This window comes from Mercenaria mercenaria, unplaced genomic scaffold, assembly GCF_021730395.1.
Source record: "Mercenaria mercenaria strain notata unplaced genomic scaffold, MADL_Memer_1 contig_3725, whole genome shotgun sequence".
Lineage (NCBI taxonomy): Eukaryota > Metazoa > Mollusca > Bivalvia > Venerida > Veneridae > Mercenaria > Mercenaria mercenaria.
The window spans coordinates 5473-27853 of record NW_026461892.1 but is presented as its reverse complement, the minus strand read 5'-3'; the positions used below and the strand labels follow the sequence as shown (position 1 = coordinate 27853).

The window sequence follows — 22381 nt, the reverse complement described above, 5'->3', positions numbered from 1 at the left end:
ATTTCAAATACCGAGCGGTGTACCTTGATATTTTGCATATCTTTAGTTTCTTGGCATTGCCTCCTAGTATCACATTATCATTCTACCTTTCCAAATTGATCCCTTAGTCATCTACCCTCACCCCACAAATCAATTTCTGTTTTCCTTAAAAATACTTCTTTACCATTTTTTATATTCCTGTATCATTATTAATAAAAACAATATTATCATTATTCATTCATTCCCTTCCCCACCTTTACCCCATTCCTACCACACGCCTCAAATACACGACATTACCATCCCGTATCATTTAAGTGGAAACTTTAACATCTCCCTGTCAAAAACACTGTCTCTATTTCAAAATAATTTCACTTTTTTCTTGCGTGACCCTCTATCAAAACAGCCGACTATAAAGGCAAGGTGAGCAAGGTCCTCGTCTTTCAATATGTACAAGAAAGTAGAATATAGATAATTATACATGTTAAGACTGCTGCCTTCAGAAAGTATACATGTAATAGAATGTATAACTTCCGTTGGGTTTAAAGCTAATACTGCATTATTTTACTATTATTATATTATTGAAGATCCAAGCCTATTACATAATTGATTATAAATACATGTCTTTTAGTTTTCAATAGGCATTGTCGACATTAAAAGTTCATGTTACGATATATATCTGTGTACAAATTCTTGCGACATTTAATGTCAAAAGTGCAACTTATAGTGGCAGATGATTTAGCGGCAACACGTTTGCTAACGGTGGATGCAAAATTTAATTTCATTCTTGCGACGTTTAACGGTACCTGTGACATTTAACGCTAGTGCGACAGTAAATGGTGCTAAAGTATGTTAGCGTATGTTTTGGGTCGTATAAAAAATGCAGGATACGTCAGTTCCTCAGTGAAAAATCATATATATGTGGGACCGCTGCTTTGTGGAAAATACATATTTTTATCCTATAAATTGACGTAAATACACATGTTTTGATACTTGTAAAAATAAATATGGTCATTATATTACCTTCACATTCGTTATATAGTACATTCTAACACGACCCGATTTATTTCCATACTAAACAAAGAAGACTGAAACTGTTTATTATTATTCAAAACACACACAGATCGTACGTCAAAGTCATTACGCCAAGAGTAACGTCATAACGATGCTATGTTAAAGAAATTCTGGATGAGGGCAAGGAAGTGCGCGCGGTGTTTTGTGACATATCAAAAGCCTTCGATAGAGTCTGGCATCGGGGTCTTCTTCACAAACTTTCTTCTTTTGGAATCCAGGGAAAGCTCCTAGAGTGGTTCTCGTCATACCTTTCGGGCCGTCGGCAACGAGTTGTTATTTCAAATACTTCTTCGTCCTGGCGTAACATTTCCGCTGGCGTTCCTCAGGGTTCAATTCTTGGACCTCTTTTGTTTCTAATCTATATAAACGATATTGTAAATGATCTCCAGGCCAATATCCGGCTGTTTGCCGATGATACTACACTTTATATAACTGTTGATTCCCCGGATGCATCCGCTGTTGTCCTTAATTCTGATCTTCGTAAAGTAACAAATTGGTCAAGAACATGGCTTGTGGATTTTAACCCCCAAAAAACTGAAACTGTTCTATTCTCTAGGAAGAAAGATCGTGCAAACCACCCCCATCTAATCATGGATGACGTCCCTATTTCTTCTGTTAAAACTCACAAACATCTTGGTATCTCATTTTCCGAGGACGCCAAGTGGAAGGAGCATATATCTTCGTCTGTAAATAAAGCCTGGCAGAGGTTAGGCATAATGCGATCACTGAAATTTATCTTGTCACGTTCCAGTCTGGAAAGAATGTACTTTTCATTCGTTAGGCCTCTTCTTGAGTACGGAGATGTTATATGGGACAATTGTTCTGTAGAATTAAAAAATGATATAGATGCCGTTCAAAACGAGGCTGCGAGGATCGTTACTGGTGCGACCAAACTATGCAATATTCAAACTATGCTGTCTGAGCTTCGGTGGGAGACCCTTCCAGTAAGGCGTAAGAAAAACAGGCTCGTTCTATTCTACAAAATGACAAACGGTCTTACTCCTCATTATCTCAGTAGTTTGATTCCTGAAAACAACCAAAATCGATATCCTTTAAGGAATTCCGATAACATACCTACGATATCATCTAGAACGCAACTTTATAACTCTTCCTTTTTGCCAGCAACTATTCGTGACTGGAATTCTCTCCCGTCTGATGTTCGAAATTGTAACACTCTTCACACCTTCAAAACCAAAATCACGAAGCAACAAACAAAGTCTCCCGCCCTTTTTAACGTTGGAACACGTAAAAACCAGATACTACATACTCGTCTACGCCTCGGTTGCAGCTCTTTAAATTTTGACCTTCACAGGAAAAATATTACCGATACCGCTCTCTGCAGATGCGGAGCCCCTGAGACTGTTTCCCATTTCTTGCTTCAATGTCCCCTTTACACCATGCATAGACAAGAAAACCTTGGCAATCTCCCATGTGCAAAAACAGTTAGCAATCTCCTTTATGGAGATGAGCATCTCACGTTCGAACAAAACAGTCAGGTGTTTCTAAAAGTGCAAAGCTTTATATCTTCTTCTAAACGATTCGGTTAATGTATTCGTATTTTGGACTGATGTCAAGAGCTGCGTGAGCCCCTCCTTTCTCTTATTTTCTTTTCTTTCGATTTTATCGTTCTAACTCATTTTTCACATTAAATTTTTATTTGATTGTAGTAACGTGACATATACACATGTTTTTAAGAGTCCGTATACTTAGGTCATTTCTCAAGACGCTCTACCCCAAACAACTATCCAACTCTTGAAACATTATTCAAGTATAAATTGAATTATCTCGTTACGATGTTCATAAATGTCATACTGATCGTAACCTTGTACATTTATTGTTGTAAATCTGTTCTTTGGAAAGGAATTTACATAAGCTATCAGCTTGTTTTCCAATCCATGTATTTGACATGTAAAAATTTGTTGTACATGTTATGTGTATGTTGCTTAAAAAAAAATAATAAAATATTGTTTAAACTAAAGAAATTCACATGAAGCATGCAAATATTTAGAGAATATCTTGAAAAATGTAGACAGAAATCTTTAATAACTTGTTAAACTCGAAAGTATATTGTCTCAAATTTCTCGCCCTGTGTGGCTGCGTTTCTTTAGTAAAGCGCCGTTGAACGTGTTTATCATGATAATAATAATAATAATAATAATAATGATGATAATAATAATGATGATGATAATAATAATAATAACTTGGTCATGCCTAAAAACCAACTTAATCACTAATGATTCCCAGCCGAACGTGTAGGACATAGCTCGATTTGTCAACTAAAGTTTTCCCTTGCCATTCATAAACAACAATTTATGAGCTTTATCTCTCCGCAAAATAGTCTCTGTCTTTAAGTATTGTCATTTAATAATAATTTCATATAAATACAACTAAAATTGCACCGATGCACTTAAAATTCGCTTGCCTGACACGTTAAACGTCCCAACAAATGCTAGCTATCTGCCATCGATACGTATCCCTGAAATAAATGTACGACAGTGACGTAATAATAATGCGGGGTCACTGACGGCGATGAGAACGACATTATAAGCCAGTGGGTGACTTTCTACGGGTAGATTATCATTTTTATTTTTCACTGTTTTTGCCGAATTAATTCCGGTCCTCCGTCGCGATTGAAGTCAAATTGTATACCAAGCGTTATGAATACAGGAGACCATAATGACGATGACGTCGTTAAAATGACGTCATTTGGGTTATGTTTTCTGCTGACCTTTCCCGCGATTTGGGACATTTTATAAATTACCCAACAAAAATAGAATTTTACACATGAAATAAAAAGAAAATTTGTTTGTGTCAGTGAAATATCAAGTAACATAGCATATGTTGCATAAAACTATCTGATACATATTTTTTTGTTCGTTATTATAAATTGATGTATTCACAATCATTTCCAGAAAGCTTACGTACCTCAATGTTCGCAATTAAATTTTGATAAAGATTGAAAGAAAACTTTAAAGCGCTAAACCTTTTTATTCGGATTTCTTTTCTTTTCTTGCGCGGCTTAGATTATCCAAGCCTGAAAAAATCCTCGAGTCATATATAACATCAAAGATTAAGATACTGTGATAATAACTAATATCGTATTTCATATTAAACGAAAGAAACTTACTTTTTATACATGTAATTCGAGAAATATATGTATTGTTCTAAACAGAAAAAATATATGTCATATGATCACCGTTATATAGTATTACAATTACATTTCATCAATTTTTATTCATAAAAACAAGGAAGTAAAAAACTACTCCTTGCCACTGAAAATCAATTAGCATTTATCCCAACAATGGTGAGATAATCTTTGTAGCAAGATTCTGTGCTTGTCGATTTAAATGTGCCAACATAGGAAATCTAAAATCTTCTCTGTTTCTCTTGTATTGTATTTCATAATCACTAAAATGATCGAACTTCCTTTAAAAAATAACTTAATTGCCATGGCAAAATAAAAACAAAACAAACTGAGTTATCGATATGAAACAACATATTTCTACCAATACATTCGTTTGGAGATAGTTGAAATCACTTTTTATGAAAAATTTTAAAAAATTGTAGCAGTGAGCACAACGCCCAACTTGATAGTGCTGCCTCACTAGAATGTCACTACGTAAAAACGTGATCTGATACCCCACCCAGTAACATTATACTGACACCGGGCTGACAAGTCCTAGGACTACCGTCTTGAGTGCCAAGTGAGGAAGCTTCTAGTACCATTGTTAGGTCTTTGGTATGAGGCGACCGGGTATCGAACCTATAACCGGTTCCGGTGGTGTGTGACTTTCTACGGGTTTTGCAAAATGCTCATTTTTGTAACATAGCATATGTTGCACAAACCTATGTGCAAGGGAAAATCTGATACACACTTTTCCTATTTGTCATTAAAATCGCTGTATTCACAATCATGTATTGAATGCTTAAGTACCTCAATGCAGAACAAGAATATAAAATCATTAAAGCGCTAAACATTTTTGTTCGGATATTTTTTTCTATTTTTGCGCGGCTTACAAGTCCTAAGACTACCGTCTTGAGCGCCGAGTGAGGAAGTTTCTAGTACCATTTTTACGTCTTTGGTATGACGCGACCGGCCATCGAACCTATAACCGGTTCCGCTGGTGTGTGACTTTCTACGGGCTTTTGTAACATAGCATATGTTGCACAAACCTATGTGCAAGGGAAAATCTGATACACATTTTTCCTATTCGTCATTAAAATCGCTGTATGATGTCTTGAATGCTTAAGTACCTCAATGCAGATCAAGAATATAAAAAACAAACTTTAAAGCGCTAAACAATTTTGTTCGGATATTTTTTTTCTATTTTTGCGCGGCTTAGATTATCCAAGCCTGTTAAAATTCTCGAGTCATATATAACATCAAAGATCAAGATACTACGATAATAACTAATATCGTATTTCATAAACGAAAGAAACTTACTTATTTGATGAATAGATATGTTCTGTAATTTAAGTAATATTTGTATTGTTCTAAATAGAAAAATATATGGCACACGATGACCGTTATGTAATATTACAAATACATTTCACACATTTTCATTTATTAAAACAAGGATGTAAAAACTACTTCTTGCCGTTGAAAATCAATCAGCATTTATCCCAGTAATGGTGAAACAATCTATGTAGCAAGATTCTTTGCTTGCTGATTTAAATGTGCCAACACAAGAAATCTAAAATCTTCTCTTTTCCTGCCAGTATTGTATTTCATAATCACTAAAATTATCAAACTTCCTTTAAAATATTTGAAAAAATAAATTAATTGCCATGGCAAACTTACCATGGCAAAATCTTGCCATGGCAAAGTTGCCATGGCAGAAACTTGCCATGGCAAAATTGCCATGGCAGAACCTTGCCATGGCAAAATTGCCATGGCAGAATCTTGCCATGGCAAAGTTGCCATGGCCAGTTTTTGCCATGGCAAAATAAAAAAAACTGAGTTATCGATATGAAACAACATATTTCTACCAATACATTCGTTTGGAAATAGTTAAAATCAATTTTTAAGAAAAATGAAAAAAAAATTGCCATGGCAATTTTGCCATGGCAAAATCACGAATTTTCTTGCCATGGCAAAATTATTTTGCCATGGCAACACATTTTGCCATGGCAAAAGACCGATTTGCCATGGCAAAACCGCTTTTGCCATGGCAAATGTAATTTTCTCGTACTGATTTACAAAAAACTAGTAATGATATCATATCAAAACATTCTAACTTTAAAATAGGTGGGTTTATGTAACAATTTAAGGCAATTTTCATTTTTGTAAAGCACGTATAAATATGGGCTGAATTTGCCAAATACCGGCGTGGCAAAAAGAAACCGGCGGCTATTTTTTTTTCTACGAAATATCCAATTTTTGCATCTTTTTTATAGTTAATGTGTACTTGTTGGATTTTTTAAGCAACACGCCTGCTATATCGTTCCGCTATAGTTCCTATTTGTTACGAGTTTACTTTATGTTCTGGCCAGTTTTGCTCAGATCTATGGTCCTTAGCTTTTAATTTCTTACAATGGTTAATATGTTTGCAATTCACCAGTAGTGGAACTAGGTAGAAAATGTGTTTAAAGTACATACGTATACGACAGGAATTAAAACTATTCCTTATCAACTGTTGTCACTTTAATTTAAATATCAGAAATAATACTTTCTTTTAAAGTACATGAGATGCAATAGCCTTATGACAGTGAGAGCTTTTATAATAACTAACTGCATTAGAATTGCCTCTAGTTTGGTATCAACTTGCAGGGTCAAAATCTTTGGTTTCATATGATGAATGACCCGCTAGAGTGCCATTGAGTTCATGAAAAATAACACACTTGACTTCTGTATTTTTATTACTTTGCTTCTTTTATAAACTCACTTCCCCATGATCTAACACAAGAATCAACATTTTACGCAAGGAAAACAACATATAAATTTGTGGTGGACGGATAGCTCAGTGGTTTGCACACTGGCCTTCCAATCCTGAGGTCGGGGGTTCGATCCCCGGCAGCTACTCGGGAATTTTCAGAAACGCTTTTCAGTGTTTCCCACCCAACTAGAGGTGTACTGGTCAGGAACCCAGGCAATCCTTGCGTGAATCAGTGCTACACTGGGCACGTTAAAGAACCAGGCTGTCTGTTCGCAACGAGCTAGGCTATGTTAGCCGGACACGCCTGTATCTTATTTCTGATCTCTCTGTCGTGGGGGCTTTGTCTCACTCTGTCCCTCTGGTCAGATCGCTCTGTGGATGAATTATGCGCCCTGCATATTTGGCTGCATTTGGACTATGTAAAGCGCCTTTGAACGTGAAAGTGATCATGAAAAGGGCGCTATATAAATCTGGTATAATAATAATAATAATAATAATAAATTGATTAATTAAATCATTATTGACAGTATGTAGTTTTGGAGTACACAGCTACTTGTGAAACCAGACATCGTGAATTTTTATGATTATGTGTAACCTTTTGTCTTATTTATTTCTTCCAGAAACGAAGAACCAGAGATACAGGAACTGGGTAAGGGCAGGATTAGCACTACATAAATTTAAGAAGGCATTGAATGAGATTTACGACGAAGCCGTAGCAATGCAGCATAAAGAACTGATTGATAAAGTCAAAGAGAAGAAAGGTTTATCAATTTTGTCATGCAACAAATGCAACTTGAAAACCTTGATGCCAGACCATGTCCAAACCGAGCACAAACGTGTCCACTTGGGTATTTGAACTGCAATTTTCTAAACCCTGTTGAAATGTTGGCTTGTCCAAACAACATATGCGGTGCCCTGTATGACGACATCATAGGATTATATAAAGCCACTCCTCTAACACCCTTTTGGGAAAACACAAATGTGCAGACGTGGTGCACAGATCCATGGTCCGTTGCTAAATGTTTTATCAGCAACAGTGGATATGCAACGAAGACAAAAGCAGCTGAGTTTGACATCAAAGAATTATTTCTCCTGATGAAAAACAATAAGGAACTCCTTAGAAATTTGAAAGGAGATATACATTCCCCCCGCACATTATCACAGGTAGAAGGTTTAAATTATTTCATATTCTAAGTCAGTTTACATAAAGATATCCATGTAAAATTTAAACCAGACCACACAAAAAATAATCAGAGGCATAAAACTAAAAACATAAGCTTTGATTTTCAGGTAACTGTGCGTCCGCCCATAAAATTGTTTGATTTGACTAAAACTCAAATACTAATAAAGGAAGAAACTCCACACAATGACAGATGTAAAGTGTACACTAACAATTTCTTTTTAAATATCATCCTGTCTATGCTTTTTGTTAATTCTTTGTTCCATTGCGTAATTCCATAACTACTTAAGAGATTTTATTAACCTTTCGCAGAATAAAGGAGGTCATTGGGAAAAAGTGCTTTATACAAGAATCATACCTCTATGTTGATTTAGGCAAAGGGGATATGGTAAAGGACTCCATCTGTCTGTTCGACCACAGAAAATTTTGTCCTTAACATATTATATAAAACTACTAAAAAGGATTTTCTTTAAACTTTTCTTTATTACAGATGCTATGAAGAGGAAGTACAGTGTACAAGAACAATAACTCTATTTTGCCAATTCATTCATTTATCTCTATAGAACAATTAACACAACTCCGAAATTTTGAAAAGGATATTTACCGACAGAGAATATCGTACAAAAATACAGTTTACAAGAACTGTACTGCCTTTCTTACTTCCTGTTTTTATTCGATATATTCATGAAAAACTTTTTTCTAAAGCATAACTCAAAAACTTATGAATAGATTTTGTAAAATGTAACAAAATAGTGATATTGAGAAAGTGCATTTTAATACACAATTTTCTTTACTTCTTGCACTATCTCCCTTAATTCAATTTACTTTTTATGGCATAAATCTTTCTGTATTCAAACTGCATAGGTGTTAAAGGAAGGCGCGGTGTAAAGAACTATACATCTAACATGCTTGAATTACTTTGATGTTTTAATTCACTCCTTACACTCTTTTTACTGAGAAGAACATAACTTTGAAAGGGACTTTATTATAATTTCGGGCAAAGACGGAAGTCATTAAAAAGAAGCACAATGTATAGCAACTTTATTTTCTGCAGGAATGATACCTTTGACGTGCTTAATTATTTTTTTCTTATAAAGTCCAGCGTATAACTCTAAAACTATTAAAGGGATTTCAAAGAAAAAAATATTACATTAAAGAGGAAAAACAGAAATGCAGCGTACAAGAATAATAACTCTACATTTGTCTTAAAATAGAGAAAAGTAGAAACTTCACAGGTCGCTCAACACGACAAAAACGAGAATGTTGCAGGCTCGGTTTGATTGAGCCTGTTCATGGACGGTAGTGGAAAATGCATGCTACCGTCCGCGCCCTCTAGCCCCGGGTTGAGCAGAATGCAACATTTACACATGCTAAAAGTACAAAAAGCAATTTAGAGACATCCGCAGATGTATTCAAACGGCGATCAACATGGAACCTTCAAAGATACACGTGTTGAGGCGTGTAATTCCATGAAGAGCGGCGTTTGGTCCCCAGATAAAGTAAAGGGTTTGCCCTAAACGAGAAAACAATGGGCAGAACTAAACACACTGGAATTTAGGAAGGGGATCCAAGGTTATGGAGCCTGAGTATCACAGGAACTTTCAAAAGACAAAATTAAAAAGCAGGCGCCATATCCAAGGGGTGATTAAACATACTTAAGGCTATGAAAGCGGGAGTATTGGAACCAACCAGGCCGAAATGGTCATGTTGAGAAACTAAACAGTACCAATAACATGACATAAAGGTCGTGCTGAACGATCTGAGAAGATCGAAATATAACAGCCCTGATTGAATGTACGGGGAGACTTTTTACGGCCGTTTTGAATTGTATCCATTTAATAAATATAGGAATTTATTTGAATTTTACATATCTTTAGGACTACCGGCATATTTTTAGCTCACCTGTCATATAAGCATTTGTGATTGCCTTTCGTCTGCCGTCCGTCCGTCCACAATTTCTTGTGAACACGATAGAGACAACATTTTGCGATCAATTTTTATTAAATTTGCACACAACTTGTACTGGCATAATATATCGGTTTCTTTCGAAAACTGGCCATATCCTATTATAGGTTCCAGAGTTATGGCCCCTTAAATGGTAGAAAGTTTGGCTTGTGAACACGATAATGTGTGTTTTTTTTTTGGATTTAACGCCGCACCGACACATGATAGGTCATATGGCGACTTTCCAGCTATAATGGTGGAGGAACACCCCTGGTACCCCTCCGTGCATTATTTCATCACGAGCGGGCACCTGGGTAGAACCACCGGCCTTCCGTAAGCCAGCTAAATGGCTTCCTCACATGAAGAATTCAACACCCAGAGTAAGGCTCGAACCAAGATCAATGAGGGGCAAGTGATTTGAAGTCCACGACTTTAACCACTCGGCCACGGAGGCCCCCCGAACACGATAATGACCGCATTTGGTAATGGATTAAAATCAAACTTGCACACAACTTGTTTTGGCAAAATATCTCAGTTTCTTTCAAATTGGCGAGATCCTATCATGGGTTCTAGTGTTATGAACCCTTAAAGGGCTATACTTTGCTGTTTTGGCATTGCAGCCATATAGAGATTTCATTTATGATTTGATTTGATAAAAATTGCAAAATATCTTTGCATGATGAATCCTTCAGATCCATTCATAGATGCCGGAGTTACAGCTCCTAACTGACCCCTAACAAAATGTTCATTTTTACCTTGTGAACATGATTGAAGTGAATTTCACATTTGATTCTAATCACACTTATACGCATCTCAAATCACAATATGAAAACCGTTTAGAGTCCATCATGGGTTCTAGTTACTGCCTCTTAAAAGAGCAAAATTTTCTATTTTTGACCTTTCAGCCATTTATGCTCAGTACGTCTAGAAACGCAAGGTTTTACCCTCGGATTTTTAACACGTTCCAATATAATTTCATTGTACATGTATATTTGAATTCTATCAAGGGTCCAAATTCACGATTGAACAAGCACACAGGTATTAACGCGTAAAAGCACCATTTGCATTTACCAATGCAAGGCACCTTCGGTTAAAAATATATTGACTATGGACAGTGTTGCGTTTCTAGATGTACTCAGTATAGAAGTTTCATGTTTGCTTTGATTTAATATGAATTTGGACAGAATATTTATCTTTAAGCCAAATTAGAAATTGCGTCATGTGGAGTCAAAAACTAGGTCACCAGATCAAATCAAAAGAAAAGCTTGCTAACAGCATAGAGACCACATTTATGATCATATCTTTATGAAAGTAAGTCAGAATGTTAAGTTCTAAAATGTCTCATGTCAAGTCAAAGAAAAAGCAATCTATAGGCCATATTGTTAACCCTATCTTCATGAAACTTTATAAGAATGTTTATCTTGATAATTCCTAAGCCTAATTTGAAACTGGGGCATGTAGGGTAACAAACTAGGTCACCACTCAGATCAAAGGAAACGCTTGTTAACCATGTAGAGGCCACATTTATGAAACTTGGTCAGAATGTTTATCTTTATGATTTCAAGGCTAACAGGTGAGCGATATAAGGTCATCATGACCCTCTTGTTATGTAATATCGCCAGACATACGTATGTTTTTGAAAACATACAACATGACGTCAGACGACTTTCAGCTTTTTCCGGAAGTAAACAGACTAAACTTGAAAACATTTGCATTGTTTTAATGATATTTAAAGATATTTGAACTGAAGAAACAGAGAAATTCAACAGGGGTCCGTATCGGAGCAAGGGTTCTTTTTTTAGAACTTTGTCAGTTCGTTCAAATGGTCGTTTTTGATGTTTTCTGAAAGTGTCATTGTATGCCTCAGATGTGCAGACCTGGACAGTTTAAGAAATAATTTTAAAATGAATTTTGTGTAATAAATGTCGGCTTGACGGAAGCGTGAAAGGGCCATCAGACGCTAATACTACCACGTTACGGTAGCGGAGTGAATATTAAACGAAGTAGTCCTCGTTTACATTCTTCTCTTCTCTAACTAATACAAATAGGTACTTGTTTGTATGTCGCAGTATTTCCTTTTCACGGCCATAATTTTTCAAGAAACATTTGTTTTGGCGGAGAAATAGCAAAATTCAATGCTGTTGATATTTCTACCCCAATAGTCATGTTGATGTATACATAAATGTACCTTACTTCACTAGGGGTGTCACCACAGAGACAGTTTATATTACTCAAAAGAAATGGAGCTGGACTCGAGAACAGACAGTTTATACAGACGTGCATTCGTATATTCCATAAAACATTTGAGGATAGATAGGTGTCCAGTATCAGAGGTATTTACAATAATTTTGAAAAGACTATTTTGCTATAGATCAATATGACTTCAAGATCCTTTGAAATAAATTTACTTTCTCATCTTACAATGTATATAATTTCTTATAGTTACAGGTTCTATTATATACCTACTAGATTTTGTCAAAAATACGGCCTGTACTTTGGAAGAAATACGAACAGGCAGACAAGAATTCCGTATTATACCTTTTATATTGCACGTTCCCGGACTACTTTCATTAATTGATATGGATGACTTGACCCAGTTTATAAACGGCGCACACCAACAACGATAGACCTTGAAGCAAACATTTTATCAGTTTTAAAGATTTTCTTAATTTGTTTGCTTTGAACTATTATTCCAGTAAAAATAATAAGGCTCTGAAATGATAACGGTTTTGAATAGGTGGCAATCTTGCTTTCACGGCTTTTAGCGGGTTGCAATGAATAATCGCAATGTATATATTTCTGCGCGAGGTTAACATATAGCTATATGTTGAAGATAATTGTTTAGTCACCTCTTTCTAAAGCCAACAAACAAATAGTACAAGGTATATAACAGAAGTGTCATTATATCAATAGCTTGATGTGGGATGTTGTATTCGGCTCGGAAGGGCCTGTGTGATCCAGCCAGAGCCAAATACACCATCCCAGATAAAACTACTGTCATAATAACCCGATTGTGCCATATGAAATGTAAAATCTTTCTGTTCTGCTTAAGATAATTCAACATCACTAGATATTGAAAAACTTAGCCAGATATCACTAAACGTGTGATGTATAATGGCTGAACGGTAATGCTAACATTTTGATCAGCGAAACAGACCGATATAGGTGGTAAATCAGATTTAAGGTATAACCTGCTGCTCATTTTTATTGTGATGTAAAATATGAAATATTCAATCAAATTTGTTCTTACATTTTACATCGTGCAATTAAACGCACTTGGTAGTCACTAACCATCAACAGACATTGTAAACTTTTGTTCACTGTAGTGTCTATCACGTTGATGCAAAATGAACCGATTACAAGCAGAATATATGACTAGGGACGATGTTCTAGATTATGATCAGTTTGAAACTGATCCTTTTTGATGAAATGTCATACATGCGTGTATTACATTAGTTTGAGTATTGCAATTTCACAAATTTCGTTCACAAGATCCGTTATATGTACAATCTAATGACTTTCAGCTCGTGGAAAATGACTATATCATAACATCGAAAGATGAAGCTTTAGTTCATGCTGATGTTATTGCTGCACTCAGTGAGGAAGCAAAGTGTCTGGAGCAAAAGATAACTTCGTGCCAGGAAACTAACCTAAGTGCAAAAGGAATTAGAGATGAAGAAGTTCACGTAACAAAGAGAAGAGTTGATTCCATATCAAAGGAATCCTTACCGGCCGTACTGTTGCCGCCAGAGTCCAAAGTAGAACGACTAGAGCCGGGTATATCTGGACAAGAAGTGCCAGCGAAAGAAAGGAGACTTGAATCGATAACATACAGACGTACGAGTTCAGCCGATATATTAGATATAGATGCTATACATACAGAGTTTGAAGAAAGACAAGAGGCAACTAAGCATTATTTATTTATGGTACCCGCTGTTTATTTATTAAATATAAAATAGTTGAAACATGAAAACTGTAATTATTAAAGAAAGATTTAAATTTCTGTATAAAAAGTATAAAAGGAATATGAACCCCTAAAGTTTATATGGACGTTTGAAAGCTGATGTCACCAGAGTGACGTCCTATGCATAAACTGTTTTGCTATAAAACATAACTATTACGTAAAGTTAGATACGCTTCAGTTAAAAGTGGTGATTAAAACCTAAAACATTTATATTAGAAACAACGAAAGGAGCGGTTGTTGTAAAAAAGGTCTTTAGTTAGCTATGATGCACGAATTAAGCCAGTTTGCTGACAAGTTACCATCAAATTGCTGTTTTTTTTTTTTTTTGTTTTTTTTTTTGTCTTTTTTCAGTATCACAATATTCTTGCGAGGTATGAAAAACTTATTCTTTTTCTTACTGAACTGAAAGCCGCGTCGCTTTAAACAAACGTGTCTGTTTATTTCAATTGAGACAAAAACAAGTTGCGGACGTAACACACAACCTTCAATTTTTTAAAAATAAAACACAAACAACACGAAAGATGTGATGAAAGAACTATTCAAATAGAATAGCATCGTTTGACACCAACGGCTAATAAATTCCGCTATTCCCATTTCATAATCCAGGGATCATTTAGTTTATATTCTGATTCGCTTTGTTTAAACGGAGAAACAAGTAGTATCAACAGGCAATGTCAAAATTGTGTACATTTCATTTCAATTTGTCTTCCTCATCATCTGTCGTTTGAACTGGAGTTACAGTCGTCTTGACTTCCGTGTGAAAGCTCGCCCGTGATTTAGTTATTCATGTACCTTTTATGAGAAATAAACTGTATGTTATAATTTGTAGTTTATCAAAACATTACGTATGCTAATTGCACTTTTGTGACAATATAAGTAAATAACTTTAATACGTCCTTTATCAGCATAAGCAAACATGTCAATGAAAATAAATTAAATACACAAACAATTAAAATCTTAATACGGGATTGGTGTGCAGTCTATCGAAACTACACATAAGCCTAGTATCATTCTTAGCATTGAAATTTCTCGAGTGTCAAAGACACACGAAATGTTTATGCTGTTATTAGTATCATAACTATAAAACGGCTGAATTATTTAAATCTTTTATAAATAAATTAACATTGTGCCGTTTTAGGAGGTGTTCAATACAACCATTTCATTGGTCGCTTCAATATAATTATGATGAAAAAATTAATCAAAATCACATCTTTGTATCCCTGCTCTTCTAATGATCAACCGGGTTATGCTGAATTACATGAGTTAATTACTACAGATAAAAATGTATCTCTTATTTCTTTGAATTCTTAGGTACTGCATGAAAGTTATCTCTTACTGATTTAGTTTTACATGTACAGTAATCCTCCAATGATGTAATAGATATTTAAACAACAGTACTGCGAATATCTAGAAATATAAAAATGTAACATTTTGCAATATTAAGTATTGATGGCTAACCAACAACGCATGATTGTTTTGTAGGACTACAGACAACTTGAGGAGATCAAGCCACTTATTTCAGTTCACAGAGACAAAATGGCTTACATTGATAGCAAAATAGGTATGTATCTTGTTTTATCATCTAATATCAGTATTCTAGTGGATAGCATCACTCCGTCTCAGTGTACGTATATGAATGAATGGTTAGAATATAACTACGCAACTACCACAGTGGTTGTACTACGTAACACGAAAAATGAAAGATCACTGGCAAAACTGATGTCGATAAATGCCTAGGTTTTACACTTTTTATTACAGTGGGAATGATGTTCACGATGCAGTGGGTTTTCCTGGGTACCGAAATCGATTTATTTTGGTTAACTATGTGTGATTGACCTTATTTACGAAGGATAATACTGCTTTTTTTACCATGTCAAAGGTTGCAAAATTCAACATATCTTTGAGAGATACATTTTTGTCTGTGATAATAAACTGCAAAAATCAAAGTACCAATACTATTAACTTATTATACGAATTCCATCAAAGTAAAATTACAGTATACTTATCTTAATAACTTTTCTGAATAGAGTGTAACTCTCTTAAACCGAAACCACTGAATACTGGAAAGCCCGTAAAAGTATATGAATGTTGTAGTCCCGCAAATTGGCCTTTCAGTTTTCATTAGAAAAATACTTCTGTAAACCGGATCCCTTTATTCCGGAAACCAAACAATTGTTCCAGCCCGAGCTTCTATTATCAACGCAAAAATACCTCTGAAAATCGCACAATTTTTAAAGGCAATCAAAATTTTGTCACACGCCTTTTATCATGATAGAAGTATGTTGATATATAAAACGACTGGTACACGTAGATTTCCTCTTGATTCGAGATTTTAGACCAAGACTAAAGATAAATTTTATATTTTTTTAATGTAAACTTTTATAAAATCACAATTACTGTCCGTGCTAAACATGGACTCCATAACCAGTATCATTCAAGACTGGTCCCTGGATGCATATGCGCATTTTATGCATACTGTTACATACGAAAGAATTATTTTAAAACATCTAACACTTTGGAAAATGTTGGTGACAAGCGAAAGCTTGTATACAGTTAAATTGTTTGAAAACCTCAGTGTTTTTGTCACTGACCGTTCCAAACAGTGCCAAACTGTGTCCCTGTTTTTTCTAAAATTTGTATCTGTATATGTTTGCGTATATATTGACCATTGTCACATCTTGACATGACTATTGGTAAAATAAAATTAATAGCATATTTAGAGAGAGAGAGAGAGAGAGAGAGAGAGAGAGAGAGAGAGAGAGAGAGAGAGAGAGAGAGAGAGAGATATATATATATATATATATATATTTATTTATTTATTCACTGAGAGAAATAGTTTTGTAATTCAAATATATATATACCGTCTTTAATATCTACTAGATGTACAGAAGAGGTTAGTGAAACTTTACCATGACCAAGTTGTTAAAGTACCTGCATTGCCTATACAACCAGAGCAGAATCAAAAGAATGTCGACGATGTGTATGTCGATCCCAGGATGACTGTCTTAGACGAAGACGATCCGAACAGAAGGGTCAGTGAAATGAGAGAGAAAGAAATCTCGTCATTTTTTGACGTTTTCAAGGAAAGAGGTAACCCGATAAAGAATGTCTATGTTTTTGGCGAAGCGGGCATAGGAAAAAGTATATTTTGTAAAAGCATGGTACAAAAATGGTGTAAAGTACATATGGAAAGTGATATGGGTGGATGATTTTATTTAGACAAGGAAATGAAAATCATAAAAGGATTTGAATTCATATTTCTTATTCTACTCTGGCACCATTTAGACAAACCAACGATTAAAATGATGTTAGAGGGCCAATTTGGGCATCCTGTACTACAGAAAATACTGGATACTGAATCAGATAAATGTCTTATAGTACTTGATGGCCTCGATGAATGGATTTCAAAATCACTGTCTCATTTGCAAATCGAAACTAAAGGATTGCCAGTAGGGGATAAAGCTAAGGACTACACCGTCGTTACAACATCTAAGCCGTGGACAATTGAGTTACTTGGTATGAAAAAAAATGAAATACAAAAAGTTATGCTCCGAGGGATTGACAAAAATGCCACAAAGACACTCGTAAAGAAAACAATCAAACTGCTGAATGCGACTTTTGAACAGAAAAGAAGTTCGGAAACATTTATCAAATATTTAAAAACGAGTCCTTTTTCAGACATACAGCATTTACCCGTACTGTTACAGCAGTTGATTTGCCTATGGTATGAAAACAATGATCTAACATCTTCTTCAAGATGTACCTTATACAGGAGTATGCTTGAACTTTCATTCAAATGGTCAGACCGGAAAAAGCGCAGGAATTATGTGTCAGATCTTGGATCAAAGACAAAGACTTTTCCGTCTTTGCAAATTCCACATGCATTAAATCCAGCCAGAATGTACACTGATTACCAAAATACAATAAATAGTGCATCAAAGTTAGCGTTTGAAGTACTGTTTAAACAACAAAAAGTAAACACCATTTCGTTTGACATCCAAACCTGTAAACGTCTGCAAATACCAGTGGATGTTTTAAAAGTCTGCGTAAATATTGGAATTCTCTATGAAGACAAAATTGTTTGTTTTACTGCTGTTGGACAAAATGAGTCGTCGTTTTGTTTTGTACATAAATCAATCCAAGAATTTCTTGCTGCTATACATATCGCAGATATTTTCAAAACATGCTCGCTAACTGAGTCAGAGCGGGAAAAAACGATGTCTTCACATCCAATGACAGAACAAGAGTACACAACAACGCTTCGTCAGTTGTCGGAACTTGATGATACAACATATTTTCGTCACGTATCAAAGGACATATCACCTAGACACCTTGTGCTAGAGCTGGATGATATAAAGAATCAGCATCCACATTTAGAGCGGGGGGATATAACGTCTTCACAGTCATGTTCGCTGTCGGAGAATATAACGTCTCAGCACACTAGTTCGGGGAAAGATATAATGTCTCCGCAAACTGTCTCGGAGCGGGAACATATTACGTCACCGCATTCAAGTTCACAGACTGAGGATGTAAGGTATCCAAATATTGGTGCGGTGCCAGAGATTATGCCATCTCCGCATCAAAGTTCACAGAAGGTAGATATGACGCCATCGTGTACTTATTCCGAACGAGATGATACAACGTCCCTATATCATCGTCTTGAGAGAGAAGACATGTCAGAGCGGGAATATGCAGGGTGGCCAGATGTTTACGAAGACTTCATACAAAGGATTTGTGCGCGAATAGAAACGATTGAAAACATTTTAGAAGTGGCAGATGTCTTCGTATTTCTGTCTGGTCTGAAGCCGAGACTTACAACATATATTTCAAAATATATATACAATATTGTTGATCAAAGCCGCCTTGTAGTTAAGCACGGAAATACATTAGATGAATGTACGTATTTATATGAAATTCAGAAATGTATATCCGGTTGTTGCGACGAAGCAAATTCACATGCAATATTTGCCAAATGTGCTGTCTATTTAAGAGATTGTTTTCTCAATGATTCGGAATCGGCTATGCCAAGTTTGACCAGTTCCACTGCACAGAATATCATTCCTGACAGTATTGAATCTTTGTCTGTATCCTTTTCTCGAGAATGTCCGTTATTTAGAGGACGTTCTACATGTGATATCTGCAGAGTACTGACTCATTTCTTATCCTTATGCGGATTGACAAAGTTAGCACTTAAGGATAAGAGAACCAAAATAGATGATGGACATATACGTCTGATTAAAAAAATATTGGAGACAAATACACAGAGTTTACGGACGGTGTCGGTGAGCTACAGTTTTGGAGGCAAGTCTTACTTGAAAGGTATGGAATTGGAATCGTTTGAACCTTTGATAACATCTTTTCCAAAACTGAATCAGTTGACCGCTTTAAAGCTACAGATCATCAACCTACCACATGAGCAGTGTAACTTTTTTGAATCATATTTAGCAGACACAGTTCGCTTACAAGAGTTATCTCTCGATATAGAGTGCGAGGGTAAAGATGACCACGAGATTGACATGGCAACGCACGCTACTCTTCAGTATCTAGAAATTGGAGATAGCTTTACAGTAAGGAATGTTAACACAAAGCATTGTATGACAGTAAAGTATAAAATTAAACGGTCAAATGATTCGTCTATCAACCGACTGTTTCGTTTTCTGGAGTCAGTCAACCTCAAATATGTCAGTTTACGGGGAAACCGTGATGGTGATTCTGCATCTGCAGCTTTTACGCATAAACTTTGTTCACTCCTTGTAAAGTCACCTTATCTCCGTGCTATTGAACTTGACAGTCTCGAAATAACTGATAATATCCTGACACTCCCGTATCGATTGGCCAGCCTGAAACGCATTGACCTGTCTGAGGTCACAATGACATTAAGAGCATAGGAGACATTTATCCATTGTCTTCCTTACATACCAAATGATGTGCATGTGAAAACGCTATGTTTGGTTATCAGTTTACCAGTACGTAGTGTCTCCCCAATTAACAGAACATCAAAAAATCGCGAACCCGAGGAACCTCTAGATTATGTTAGGAATCACAATGAATTATTTCATATCACAAGGGATGACGGTTATCTGTTTGAATTTTCCACGCGTAAGAACGACAGTTATGCCGATTAACAACGGAAGAGATTAAGTTATTAAGACCGCGCAAAACGGTGTCATTTCGTTAATTCATTCAGTTGCTCTTATGATTGTGTTTTTTTTTTTCATTCTATACTTACATTTCATTTCAGTGGCAGAAAATAGAAAATTGATAACATACAAAGATACGTTTGATTTTGACATTATGTATAAAGTTGAAGCAGACAGGATTTGGTAAATTTGGTTTTTATGAACGGTCTACACACGAGCGATTCTTTAACAAGACAAGAAATATGTACTTTTTGACATCTTCAAAATATGAAAAATTCGATATTACGTGCTTAGATGTTTTTGTGCGTTTTATAAAAGTAAAATAAATTGAATAGCTCTGTGATACGTGTGACTGTACTTGATTTTCAGGAAATAATACACGCAGCTTATTTTTGTTCTGTTATATACTACAAAAATTGATTTAGCCAAAAGTAGCTTTTTATGTAGATTATATTATTTGGGGAGGTCCGTTACTGATAGGGCTGGGACGATTTCAAAATTATGAAACCGGTTAATCATTGTTTGAAATCGAATCGAACCGGTTAATCGGCTGCCATATTGAAAATGCTGTTTTCTTTCCTGACGATCGTACCAAGGTACTTCAAGTAGCTGGCTTCATTAGAAACTTACCGACTTTATCGTTTGCAAGCAGGGTGACAATTTATAAGACATATTTTGGTGTATTTTATTTCAAATATATCACGACATGCAAATCCGAGAGTATTAATTGCGTTTTTGCGGAAATAATCTGTGGTTCTATAAACTGATCAAAGGAATGTAAAAAGATGAAGTACAACTCGTGATGTTTATTGTTTTAGAGCGATTGCCGGTTTTGCAAAATTGAAACCGGTGTCACCTAGTAATCGAATCGGATCCGATTAAGCGAGTAATCGTCCCAGTCCTAGTTACTGACGTCTGTAAAGAATTTAGAATATTTAAGCATCTAAATCTACGAAAAAATCAAAAGTGTTTAGAAACATTCTTGAAAGCCTGGTATTTAGGCTCTGACTTGACGTAGTCTTAACACAGCTTTATTCCAGTCTTTGTAGCCGTTACAACTACTTACATTGATTGCATATGAAAAACCATTACATGACGCAAACGATTACATGTAATAGCCGCCGGTTTCTTTTTGCCACGCCGGTATTTGGCAAATTCAGCCCATATTTATACGCGCTTTACAAAAATGAAAATTGCCTTAAATTGTTACATTAACCCACCTATTTTAAAGTTAGTATGTTTTGATATGATATCATTACTAGTTTTATGTAAATCAGTACGAGAAAATTACATTTGCCATGGCAAAAGCGGTTTTGCCATGGCAAATCGGTCTTTTGCCATGGCAAAATGTGTTGCCATGGCAAAATAATTTTGCCATGGCAAGAAAATTCGTGATTTTGCCATGGCAAAATTGCCATGGCAATTTTTTTTCCATTTTTCTTAAAAAGTGATTTTAACTACTTCCAAACGAATATATTGGTAGAAATATGTTGTTTCATATCAATAACTCATTTTTTTTATTTTGCCATGTTGGCACATTTAAATCAGCAAGCACAGAATCTTGCTACATAGATTGTTTCACCATTACTGGGATAAATGCTGATTGATTTTCAGTGGCAAGAAGTAGTTTTACATCCTTGTTTTAATGAATGAAAATGTATGAAATGTATTGTGCTCTGCTTCTTTCTGGTTTTCACTAGCTTAAAAAGCAACATATAAATGACCAGTACCTACAAACTTTGAATGACATTACACAAAAACCTTCCAGTAGCATTAACTACAAAAAAGAACTGAAAATGAACCCATTTCTCAAATCTTTGCCAAACAAACTAAGTAGAAGTGTAACTGCCTTCAGAACAAGAAATCATAGATTACAAATTGAAGTAGGGAGATGGACAGGTACTCCAGTGACTAAAAGGCTTTGTACTTTATGTAATAGACATAATGTAGGAGATGAATACCATTATATATAACAGTGTAGTTATTTCATTGAAGAAAGACAAAAAAAGATTACAAAGTGTTATTTGAGTCATCCAAATGTAATTAAGTTCAAAGCAATATTTAACACAGAAAATAAGAATGAATTGTTAAAATTGTGCAATTTTATAGACCTTATCATAAACACTGTCCGGCAAGTTAGCCAAATATAATAATGGGAGTTGTCTTTGCGTCAGTAATACTGAGGGACAAAGATGTCTGTAATGTTATTGTGGAACTGTTCTATTTT

At 35.4% G+C, this 22381-nt stretch overlaps 2 protein-coding genes across 2 annotated transcripts; both read left to right on the top strand.

The window, feature by feature from the left end:
• Window positions 1-7552: 7552 nt before the first annotated feature.
• LOC128553346 (uncharacterized) lies at window positions 7553-17223 on the top strand. The gene is made up of 5 exons (XM_053534485.1): window positions 7553-8090; window positions 12252-12383; window positions 13575-13976; window positions 15497-15575; window positions 16895-17223. The coding sequence occupies exons 1-5, from the start codon at window positions 7704-7706 to the stop codon at window positions 17221-17223; spliced, it is 1329 nt and encodes a 442-aa protein (XP_053390460.1). The 5' UTR covers window positions 7553-7703.
• On the top strand, window positions 15415-21248 carry LOC128553347 (uncharacterized). Its single transcript, XM_053534486.1, has 2 exons — window positions 15415-15575; window positions 16895-21248. Exon 2 carries the CDS (start codon window positions 17242-17244, stop codon window positions 19900-19902), a length of 2661 nt encoding a protein of 886 aa, XP_053390461.1. The 5' UTR covers window positions 15415-15575; window positions 16895-17241; the 3' UTR covers window positions 19903-21248.
• Window positions 21249-22381: the final 1133 nt, after the last annotated feature.

Coding starts and splice junctions, on each gene's coding strand:
- LOC128553346 (XM_053534485.1), top strand. CDS start 7,704: ATGCAACAAATGCAACTTGAAAACCTTGATGCCAGACCATGTCCAAAC. Junction 8,091..12,251: donor CCCCCCGCACATTATCACAG/GTAGAAGGTTTA, acceptor TTACTTCACTAG/GGGTGTCACCACAGAGACAG. Junction 13,977..15,496: donor CTAAGCATTATTTATTTATG/GTACCCGCTGTT, acceptor ATTGTTTTGTAG/GACTACAGACAACTTGAGGA.
- LOC128553347 (XM_053534486.1), top strand. CDS start 17,242: ATGAAAATCATAAAAGGATTTGAATTCATATTTCTTATTCTACTCTGG.